This window comes from Marmota flaviventris, chromosome 2 (assembly GCF_047511675.1).
Source record: "Marmota flaviventris isolate mMarFla1 chromosome 2, mMarFla1.hap1, whole genome shotgun sequence".
NCBI lineage: Eukaryota > Metazoa > Chordata > Mammalia > Rodentia > Sciuridae > Marmota > Marmota flaviventris.
Window position 1 is genome coordinate 152,418,987 of NC_092499.1, and position 12,295 is coordinate 152,431,281.

A 12,295-nucleotide genomic window follows, 5' to 3' on the forward strand; every position below is an offset into this window, starting at 1 on the left:
CACAGCCAAACACAAAATATCCCCCAACCATGTACACCCACCCCCACACACAGCTTGTCCCATATCACATCACACACACTTATTGTACTTTCCAACTACCCCACACTCTGTCTCTCCTCACTATACATCTCCACAATCATAAACAAACAAAATATCCCCCAACCACACACACACTATACCATCCATACCCCATACATTACTCATTAATATGTCATAATATCACATAGACACCCCCTTATTCACATGACATATCCACAACTTATCTCACACACAGACATTCCTTCACATATTACATATCATCCATGCTAAACCCCCACCCCCATACTTTACACACACATACACAGACATCACACACTAAACTGCATATGCATCACACCACACATCACACCTTCACACAGCCCACACATATGTGGCATACAATAATTAAACCACACCACAAACACTAAAAATGCTACACAGAAAGACCACATACACAACTCACACACATAGTTCTCTAGGCCTCCAGGGTTTCATGGAACATAATTGAAAAATCAATGCCATGGTTGGAAGTATTGTATTTAATTTTAATGAGCTATTCTCTCTCTTCCTTTTTTCCTTTTTAAAAGGGTAAAGACCCACTTTGACCAACAATGATAAAAGATTTTTTGGTTAGTTTCCTCAAAGAAGATCAGTTTGAATCTGAAATTAGTGCTCATAGCTCTTAATTCATTTTTGTTCTTTGAAGTTAAATAGCATCTAATAATCTTAGTGATCACCCATCAGATCATTAGAAACCCCAGATTATTTCCTGAGATCCATGTCACAAAGGGGAACGTACTAATATCATCTTTACAAAGTCACAATAAATGATAAGGATTGAAAACACTTAGTTTCACCGGCCAGTGGGGCCCAAAGACAAAGATCTGACTTCGTGCTATGTCAACACGGTTCCAAGCCAGTGCCAAGCTCAGCTGATCTGGAGCCGATGCATTGGTTCCTGGAAAGGCAAGAAGTAAGAGTGATTTTTCACTCCATGACTGGGATCACCTGGGTTAGGCAGGTGCTGGGCAGTGAGCAGATGTGCCCTTTGGAACTAATTGCTGCCTTTGCTTTCACTCCTGATTACTACTAAGGCCCAGGCTAAGCACTCCACATTCTCCAAGAGCTTCCTGAGAAGAAGGTGGAGCCAATTTCTTCCCAAGTCAGCTCTGTATCATCTCCATGGAGGAACAGAGGAAGAATCTAGTAACTCAAGAGAACATCTGCAAAAGGGCAGGGACTTTGGGATTGCCCAGATATCTGCCAGGCCAGGCCAAGGGGCAACACCCCTCTCAAGAGTACCAGCCCTTTGGCCCACATGAAGACCAGTGTGGCACTGCCAGGCAGCCAGCCCACAGTGACCCCCTGCTCATGGCCCCAGTCTAGCTGAGAGGCAGGAAGGAAGTATGCATCCCAGAGCAGAAGCTGTCTCACAAGTGCCTGTTCCAAGCCTGTCATTATAGGCGGGATAGGGAAATTGAACAGAGCCCTGCAGAATGCAGTAATGCAAAGAAACCCCAGTTCATGTTTACACTGTGAATAGAAGCCCTCAATGGAGCAGTTACGAATGGAAATGGTTTTGACTTCATCCCACCATGGTCCATGGGCACCTACAGACCCCTGCTCTTCAGAAACCCATTTGGAGTCTTATTCTAGTGTGGTTTTGTGCTGAGATTACTCCAGACAGCATGGCTGGCTCAGCGTTCTGAAACCAACAGACACAATCCCCAGTTAGAGAAGAGAGAGATGGCCCCAGGGCAGCCTGGCATTGAAAGGACAGGAATCACCATTTCCTGAGAGCTCACCTTTGAGCAGTGCAGTTAAAATTGCCATCTCCACGTCCTGCTGACCCTCAGAACCCATTCTAAACACAGTGACCTGCAAATAAGTGCATTGTGAAGAAAGTTAAAGTGAGAGAGAGAGTTGAAAACAAGAGTCAGGGTAGAGGTGCTTTAAAAAAAAAAAAAAAAAAAAACAACCATAGAGACTGATGTGTGATGAGATGATTCAGAGAACTGAACAATTCCAAATCAAGTCTTTTTGATTTCCAGGAGTTACAACTTCGCTCTTACTGACTGTGAATGCTTGCCTGGATTTATGTGATCTGCTCCAGCCCTTGAGAAGGGGAAGCCCATTCAGGGTTTACACTCCAATATCCAAATAGCCACCTGAGATGATAAAAGAATATCTAATCTAATAGGACATATTTATAGGAAATTTTTAAATTAAAAAATTTAAAGATGCCTTATTTGCACAAGGAGTTCTCATTTCCTATGAACACAGGAAGTAAGAAGTGGGAAACAATTATGACATTTGGAAAGTGAAATGATTTCAACTTTGTAAGCACATCTAAGGGTGTTATATGCTGCTCTCCCCCAAGTCTTTAAATCTGATTCATATTTTGAAACACTAAGCTGTGTGATGTCACCTCATATTTGCTAACGTCTGAAAGCACCTGGGACTTGCCGCTGTGCGAGCTTGTTTTGCTTCCATCACTTGGACACAACCATCAATTTAGTGTGGATTTGTAAACTGCCTCTTGGAAGAGGCTGAACTAAAATATGAACAACTCCATCAAGCACACATGGGCAGAATTAGAAAAGGAAACATAATTCTCTCTGTGGAGATTGTTTGGAAATAAATTCAAGACACTTACGAGTTCTTTCTTCTTCATGCACTCCATTATAATTGCAAACAGCTGATGTGATTGTGTCTTACTGTAATTAAATGTTTTCTGAATGGTAACTAGAAGCTGATCCCTGAGGGACTCATTTATTATCCTGTTCAAAGGAAATGCAAAAGAGAACAAAACAAAGCAAGTTCAACTCATTTTTTAATCAATCAGACATCTCTATATTCATCTGGTAATTTTTATTTGAAACTATTGGAGGAGGGTATCTCTGCATAGAAGACAAAAAAAAAAAAAAAGTCACCGTGGTCAAAAAATGCATTCACACTTGTCTCAAATTCCAGCCTTGTTGTAAACCTTATAAGGAAAATGAAGTTGGAAAGGAGAGTATTCTTCCAGAGAGAGAATTCTATCAGAAACAAGATGCTCCTGACAGGAATGGGAGAGGAGATCTAGCAAATCTTCCTCGGTTAAGCATTTTTGGAATGTCTAAGCAGATCACTTCAGATGTTCTCTTTGGCCTAACAAGGCATTAAGAACCCACCCTTCAACACACATCAGAAATCCTACCCTCCTTCTTCACAGTACTTGTGTGCAAAGGACAAAATATCCGAGGCTCGTCCACTGCCATCACAGACCACCACGGGGACTGGAGGGTCTTCTCGGAGGTATTCCAAGACAATGGAAACCACGTTAGGGCCCCCTTCCACCACGAGGCCCACGACCGGCACACCCTGCCCCAGTCCTGCAACACAAACCACATTCACTGTTCGGACCAACATTTAGCACCTTTTACAGTCTCATTTTAATTCCTGAAACATGGTGAAGAGTACAAACTTTGCAACTTGACAGATGCTCCAGGTGGTATTAGTATTTACCCTGAGGTGGAAAGGAATTCAGGAATATCGTGATTGTTTTCATTTTTGCATTCAAACCTTGTATTATGGTCTCACTGGAAAACCCAGAAACTCAAAAATCCTAAACTTTCTGACTCCCCTGTGGTTGAACTCCATGTATAACTCACCTGGCATACAGGTGAGCCCTGAGAAGCACTGGACTATACTCTGCCCTCTCTGTCCTGCCCTAGGGGTCTGAAATTCCCACCTGACTGGCTTTCCCTTAAAGAATGAAGCAGTGAAAGGAGGGTCTAGGCCAGAAACAGGAGAGCTCACTTCAGTCCCTGGTCTTTCCCAAATTAGTCTTAAGTAAAAAATAAAAAGTTGGGGATATAGCTCAGTGGTTAAACACCCCTGGGTTCAATCCCCAGTACAAACCAAAACAAAAACACCCTTGGGCCAATTACCAAACCACCATGAGACTTAGATGACCATTTGTAAAAGGTGAATAATTACTAAGACCCCCTTCTCTCTTGAAGGAGCAAGAGATCCAAAATGGAAGAAAATCTTTGGCTATCAAAGTATATTGCAAACTTTAAGTGGCATGTAAATATGGTATGTTGCTGTTATTGTTTCTGCCTTCAGTGCCTACAATATGGCAGTACAGGCTGAGCAACCCTAATCTGAAAATCTGAAAGCCCATATGGAGAATGTTTCAACTTTCAGATTTTGGAATTTTGGATGAGGTATGCTCACCTAGTACAGTCTCTGCAAGTATTCCCAAATCTGAAAACTCTGAAATCTGAAACAATTCAGGTCCAGAGAATTTCAGATTAGGGATAATCAACCCATAAATGATCTTAGAAACAAACACACTGACTACTATTAGCTCATTGATTAAAGGATTATTCCCTGAGTATTCCCTCTCCCATAAAAAAAAAAAAAACCTATTATCTGATAATAGGACTCTCTAAGAACACAATAGTTGCATGCTAATAACTTGTAAAACCAGCAGAATGGGCTCTAGGAAGCAGGAAGTGACAGGGAATTCTAGGAAGCTGGAATTCTGAGTGAGTGGATAGTAAGAGTGACAAATATGCCTTCTCCACAATGTTCAAAGAACTGACCAGGACTAATTATAGAGTTGTCCCTCAGTGGTTCCAGGACTTGCCCCTTGTGAATACCAAAATCTGAGGCTACTCAAGTCCCTTTATATAAGATGTTATACTATCGTATCAAAATTACACAATTCTCCCATACACTTTAAATCATTGTTAGTTGACTTATAATACCTAATACAATGCAAATACTATGTAAATAATTATTATCCTGTATTGGTTAGGGAATAATGATAAGGGAAAAAAAGGCTGTACATGTGCAGTAAAGATGCAGTTTTTACTCCTGAATATTTCCCATCTGTAGTTGTTCAAATCCCTGGAGGCAGGGCCCAGGGATATGCAGGGCTGGCTGTACTCTGAGACTGTTTCACCAGATGTCTGTTAATGATGTGAATTAATTGATTAACGTTAGCAAACAACAAGTAAGAAAAGTATCCTTGATGCCACAGTTCTCAAGAGCTTCACATAAAATCTTCTAGCAAAGGTTATGAGAAGATTTGAGAGTTTCAAGTAGGTGAAGTCAGAGTTTGTGGTTTGCTTTCACAGTGCATTTCTATGTCAGGATGCTTAAATAGTTTGAGATATTTTTCTGTCTTGTACAGGAATAATTACAGTTAGGTTCATTTCAGCAAATAAGCAATGAAAGTCTGTTTTATACCAAGTCCTAAATAAGAGATACTGGAAAATGGATTGAGATGGCATGAACTCTGCCCTTGAGATTTCCAACCCAAGTTAGGAAATATGGTGGCCAAATCACCTTCTTTTCTAGAAAAATAATGGAACTGGTTCTTCTTGGCTTAGGCTGGACTTCCTGAAGCTGCATGCTGTGGGAGGTGACGACTGAGCACCCCTTTGCTGTCCCTGCCCCACTCAAAGCCCTAGGCAAAGGATGACAAAGGGAAGCCCACAAGTCACATGACCAAGTGAAGTTGGCCAACACGAAAACTTTCAGGTCCAGAAAAATTAAAAATGTTAAGAACAAAAACCAATTCAACCAATTTATCCATCAAGATCTGTTGCTCAGAAACCTACAAGTTTTTGCAGTAGGTCATCCCCATTCTAACTACTTAAGCAGTATCACAATCCTTTAAATTATGCTCTACAAAGATCATTTAACAGGCCTAGATTGCCTTGCACAAAAACCTCACCAGTTATGGTAAAAACAGAATATTCTTCAGGATCCTTTAGCAATTGTTTGACAGTAAGGATTGTTGGAAAAGGGGCATGTCCAAAAAGAGTACACCAGTTATTTTAATTCTAACCAGTTCTTATTGTTTCTTCTGGTTGGATTCATTTCTTTTATCTCTAGTTTGAGCTCCAATGTCTCCCAGCAGTGGCTATTCCCCCTAGGGATGTGCACCTGAACAGCAAGGATGATGAAGCAAATAGCCCCTGCAGCCCTCTCTATAGGTCTTCCCTTCTGGTCATCTTAGTCTGGGTCAGATACTCAGAGTTATAGAGATATTTAATAATGTTTAACACTTACTATTTGATGTAAGAAATCATACTAAATCTTTGAGTGAGAATTGTTTTTTTTCCTGTTAAAACGTTTAAAAAATAATGACAGTAATTACAGGGAAAAAGAACCACAGGGCAAAATGATGAGTGCTGCCATCACCATGACAACAACAGCAAGGTTGTTTCTTGCACCAACATGTGAACTTGGAGCAAAACATCACATGGAGCTCAGTGAATTCATGTTGGCAGGTGGCTAAGACATAAGGTCTAAATAAGTCATTTTCTATTGATCTAGCAAGAATCAAGGTTAAAGCTTTCAATAGCCTTGGGCAATTTCCTTCTCAGCTTGGTTTTCATGATCGTGGTGTCAGTCCAATGGTGGTACTGTGGTCTTGGCTAGAACTTACTTGTGTTAATCTTCTGCAGAGAGATGTGCTTTTCCAGCTGCCTCCGCAGCTTCACCTCAGCACCATATTTGCCCAGGGTGCCATTATCAGCCAGGATGAAGTGAGTGTGAGAGTTGTTGAGCACAGAGAGCTTACTCAGAGGGTTGGACATGGTCTGGTACACTCTTGTTACCTGACAAAATGCACAATATGAATCAGAGCTGCAGAACTTTAATATTAAGACTAATGGGGAAGCAAATGGAATACATGTGCTTGTAATGACTACACTTAAACCCATTCTCACTTCTCTATCCTACTTATTCAAGTTTTTTTCCAATTGCTCTATTAAGACAGCAAAAACATAATTATTTTTAGATAATGGCAATCCAACAATTGTATACCTAGCTATTTATTACAGAAAAATGAAAATTCATATTAACACAAAATCCTGAACACAAATGTATTTGGAAACTTTATTCATAATTGATCCACTGCAATGACCCAGATGACCTTCAACAGATAAATAGGCAAACCATCTGTGATAAGTCCATACCTTTGACTAGCACTCAGCAATAACAAGGAAAGAACTATTTTTTAAAGATACTTTTAGTTGTAGATGGACATGATACCTTTATTTATTTATATGTGGTGCTGAGGATTGAACCCAGTGCCTCACACATGCCAGGCAAGCGCTCTACCACTGAGCCACACCCAGCCCAGGAAGGAACTATTGATACATATGACAATCTGGAGGAATGTTATGCAGAGTGGAAAAAAAAAACAAACATTTTCCAAAGGTTTTATACTGTATGATCCCATTTATGTAATATTCTTGAACTGATAAAATTACAGAGATGTGTGGTACATTAGTGGTTGCCAGGAGATAAGGAAGAAATGGAGGTGGGAAGGAATTAGATATAGATATTAAAGGGCAACAGAAGGGATCCTTGTGTTGATGGAAATGTTCTGTACCTTGAGTGTATGTCGCTGTCCTGACTGTGATGTTGTACTATTGCTTTGCAAGATGCAAAACCTGGAGGAATGGGCAAAGGGTGGATGGGAGCTTTCTTTTTTGTTTCCTACAACTGCATGTGAATCTATAATTATTGAAAAATACAGACTTCAGTTTTTAAAAATTATCAATGTCTTCAGAGAACACACTTACATCCTTTCCAACCAGGTCTTCCTTATTCTCCACCATGCCCCATGGAGCAATTCCTATAGCACAGACCCGGCCTCTGGACTTGGAGGAATGATCTTTCAAGGCATCCCCCACATGGTTGATGACACCTGTGAGCAGCCATGAGTCACATTTTAGTCACTTCTACTTCCCCTCACATCACACCACCAGTCATGAACTTCAGAGACAACTTCTATGAACCCCTACATTCCCTATGGAACAGGGATGAATGAGACATAGTTCTCTTTATCAGAGCTTATACTAACTGCTAGTCCTGCTTTCTCTCCTTGAAAAGGGAAAACAAAAACAAACCAAAGCAACTGGCCAGGGACTTACTGTACATGTTTCTAAAACCTAAAGATGAATGTCATTGGGGTCTTTTTTCACAGTCCTTGACTGTATTCAGCTAAAGGTGAGAACCAGACCACCTGGCATGTTCCTTAACCTTTCTATGCCTCAGTTTACTGTACCATGAACTGGAGAAAGGGTTTTTAACAGTCTAATTGAATATGATGCTCACCCAGGGCTCAGTTCAAGGAAATGTGCATAGTAGTTGACCCAGAGATATTACTTTTGTTACTATTATTATTGTGTGGTTTGGATCTTGGATGTCCCCCAAAGACCCATGTGTTGAAGGCTTGGCCCTTGACTTGGTGCTGTTGGAAAGTGGTGGCAACTTTAAGAGGTGAGGCCTAGTGTACAATCTTTAGGCCACTGGGGATGTGCCCTTAAGGGGGATTGCAGGACTCCAGTCTATTCTTCTTCTCTTTTTTGTTGCTGGTCTTGATGTATTCCCACCATGAATTGAACCTATACACTACCACGGGACCAAAACAATGGAGCCAACTAACTGTGGACTAAAACATCTAAAACTGTAAACCAGAATAAACTTTTTCTCTTTTTTAGTTGATTGTTTCAGGCATTTATTGTAGTGACAGAAAGCTAACAGAATTATGACATTTGCTGTTTAAACAAAATGCATCATACTAAATTTTTTTTTTAATCTATGGAATAAAGACTTCACTTTTGTCACAATTAACATCAAGATGCAACATATTTTGTCTTCTGACCATTATTACTAGGAAGCTTTTGGGGGTCCACAGTGAGTTCTGGGTATGTACATTTACAGTGAAGGAAGGGCCTGCTCTTACCAGTGCTGACGCCCCCTGTGAAGATCCAGGCCCCTGTGGTCACGGCGGCCTTGATCAGACCTTTCCCAAACACCTGCTTCAGCTTGGGCTGCATCTCAAAGTTCTGGAGACCACCATGCACAGATATTAAGAGCTTGGGGAGTTCCAGCTGCCAATCTTTCACCATGAGATGAAGCAGGGAATCTGGCTTGGTGTCATAGGATACACGGATATACTGTAAAAGAGTGTGTGATGCTCAGCACCTGTTCTTGGTTTTGCTTCTCTTGCCAGAGGGGTTGCAGGGTTTTTGCTCATGTCCAGGTAGGAGTTGTCTGTCTTGTCTGTCTCTCTCTGTGTCCCAGGGACCCCTATGTGGGTCTGTAGCTGAGTGACTAAAGGCAACTTTGGGAGGAGTTGTCAGGTTTAATGAATAAAAATACAGGATACTCAATACGGTGGTCCAAATGTTTGTCTTTCCCCAACACGCATATATTGAAACTTTATCCCCAATGCAAATATTAATAGATTAACTTACAGGAGTGACTAACTCACCTCCTAAAAGCTAAATAATAATGCCCTGAGGTCCAAGGGAGTTTGTTTACTCCTTCTTTCTTGTGAGTTTCTATGAAGCAGAGAGTGAGACTTTACTAGACACTAAATATGCTGGCACCTTCATCTTGGACTTCTTAGCTTCTAGAACTGTGAGCAATAAATTTCTGTTGTTTATAAATTACCCAGTCTAAAATATTTAGTTATAGCAACTGAACAGACTAATTCACTCAGTTAAATTTGAATTTTAGATGAATAATGAAAAATACTTTAATATTTCTACTAAATGCAATAAAGCATGCAATATTTAGGACATACTTGTATTAAAAAAATAATCTGTTGCTTTTCTGAAATTTAAACTGAGTATCCTGTATTTTATCTGGCAACAGTAACCTTGGAAGAATTAATTCCAAAGCTAGCTTAGCTAGAACAATGATTCAAGAAGTTGGACAAGGATATTATTGAGTGAGTGGGAAAGAAGATTGTGGTCCCACATCTGAATATGACCACCTCTTCAAGGTGAAGGAGTTAATGATCAGAGACCTTAGTCTTTATAAGCTGCTTCTTCATGTCTTGCTAATATGTAGAGGGTCCCTATTCCAGAAGACCCTGTATTGTGGTATTTGGAATACATCTGAATTTTATTTTAGTGATGATTTCAGACTAGTGAAATAAAATGAAATTTCAAAAATGGTCTGACTGGGCACATGGAGTATTATTCCAAATTGACTGAAAGGTAACACACGCCTGGAATCTTTGAGATACTGCATGTTCTATACAATGATGTCCAGTTTCCAAGTCTCATTGCTAAAAATCCATGAACACAGATATATTCCTTGGCTTTGCAGTGAAATATCTAGGAGGAACTGAACCACACAACCCATGAAGGTATCTGTAGCTGGGAGTTGGGGGACAGGCCTCTGATGAAAGCTGTGGTTCCCATGGCATCATGTCCGAATGCCCCCCCTTACCATGGCTTTATTGAAGTATCCGCCACCCTGAAATTCAAGAATCCCATAGGAATCTGTTGGGTAGCTCTGGGTGTGTTTGCTGACAGACCATTTTTCTGGTTGAGTCTCCGCCTGTTTGTTCTCCTCTTCATTTTTGCTGGGTGTTGCACTAGGCAAAGGGGGGATATGCTGGTTGATTAGTTGACCACAGCAACACCTGAAAAAAAAAAAAAAAAAGCAAAGAAAGGTCTTTTACTTGTTGTCATTTCTGGTTTTTTTTTGTACCGGTGATTGAACCCTGGAGCACTCTATTACTGAATTCATTTTTATTTTTTGAGACAGGTCTTGCTCAGTGGCCCAGGGCTGGTCTCCAACTTGTTATCCTCCCAAGTCACTGGGATTACAGGAGTGTGTCACCACGCTGGGTAAAGCAGAGTCTTTCAAAAACATTTTTCTCCTTTCCCTTCTATTAGCAAAAGTAAATTAACCTGAATAGGTGAGTTGGGCCCAATCAGAGGTACTTATCCAGATAGATAATCCATGCTTATCTATTCATATACTATTCTATTTATATTGGATGACTACCTTTCCTTGCTGGACATATTTTAAATATTTTTGATGTCTTGATGACATTCATATGAGCTTAACATTCTGGACATTACTGAATATTCTGTGATATAATGCAATCATGCCCTCTGAACATAGGAACTTAGTAAAAGTTCTGACCTTCCAGAACTTAGTAAAACATTTCTCTACCCGGTAATATTGGAAGTATTCCAATAAGCACCAGTATGTCTTTTCCTGCCCTGTGCAGCTGTCCCATTGGGCAATAACCTCCTGGCTTCAGGGATCTCATTCTATAGCATCTCTCCATGACTCAGCCAGCCTTGTGTGCTCTCATGGTGTTCTCTCTTCCAGCTTTCTCCGTGCAGGATCCTTATTCTTGTGTAGCTTCCTTTCCTAGCAGCCTAGCTTAGGGTTTCCTTTGTCACTCAGTCACTTTCAGCTGCCACGTATTTATGTGAACTAGATCCACCAAAACTTGAAATGTCTGCTTGGAAGAACAGCAGAATTCCAAGCAGTAGCCTGGAGTGATGTCTTGCTGCAGATGGGACCCAGGGGTAAGTGACATGGGAAAGAAGGGAGGGGAGGTCTGCTTCTGGGATGAGGAACTTCCTGAGGGCAGTCATGCACACCAGCAAGTGGGTGGGGGAGCCAGGGACTGGGAGATCTGGGGAAACGTGGGCTTGGGACAAGAGAGGATGTCTTTATTGGACGATATGTGTGAGCACGTGCATGTGCTCTCTGTACTCATGCTGGCAGCCTTGGAATTTTCTTCCTGTCCTTCTGGATAATTCATTAGTGGCATGAGCCACCATTCCAGGTTTCCTTAGAGAAATGTCTATTCTTCCTATTCCTCGCTTTCTCCTTCCCTCCCTGTCTCTCTTTCCTCCTTTCCTTCACCTTTCTCCTTTCTTCCCTTTCTCCCTCCCCCTCACCTTTCCTCCTTTCCTCCCCACTCCTTCCCAACCTTCCCTTCTTTTTAAACTGTGTGTGTGTGCATGGGGGGGGTGGTGGAGGGGACTGGCGATTGAACCCAGGGGCACTCTACCACTGAGGCACAGCCCTATCTCTTATTTTTTGAAACAGGGCCTCATTAAGTTGCCCAGGTTAACCTTGAATTTGCAATCATCCTGTGTCAGCCTCCTGAATTGCAAGGATTACAGGCATGTATCACCACTCCCAGCAAAATAAAGCTTTATTGATGTATAATTCATATACCACACAATTTGCTCACTTAAAGTGTATGATTTAATGGATTTTAGTATTAACAGATATATGCAATCACCACCACAGTCAATTTTAGAACATTTTCAGCACCTCCGAAATTGTACATTTTGAAAATCACCATTCCACTTGAACATCTACCTTCTATCCCCAACTACATGTGAACTTCCCTCCCACAGACAACATTAACCACAAATCTACTTTCGGTCTTTTTACATTACATACATCTATCTCTGCAGATTTCTACATATTT

General features: G+C 41.0%; 1 protein-coding gene across 1 annotated transcript; it reads right to left on the reverse strand.

Moving 5' to 3' along the window:
* Positions 1-2,956: 2,956 nt before the first annotated feature.
* LOC114108316 (transient receptor potential cation channel subfamily M member 1) lies at positions 2,957-10,359 on the reverse strand. Its single transcript, XM_071607363.1, has 5 exons — positions 10,276-10,359; positions 8,777-8,990; positions 7,611-7,735; positions 6,467-6,638; positions 2,957-3,392 (listed from the first exon to the last, which is right to left on the reverse strand). The coding sequence occupies exons 1-5, from the start codon at positions 10,276-10,278 to the stop codon at positions 3,214-3,216; spliced, it is 693 nt and encodes a 230-aa protein (XP_071463464.1). The 5' UTR covers positions 10,279-10,359; the 3' UTR covers positions 2,957-3,213.
* Positions 10,360-12,295: the final 1,936 nt, after the last annotated feature.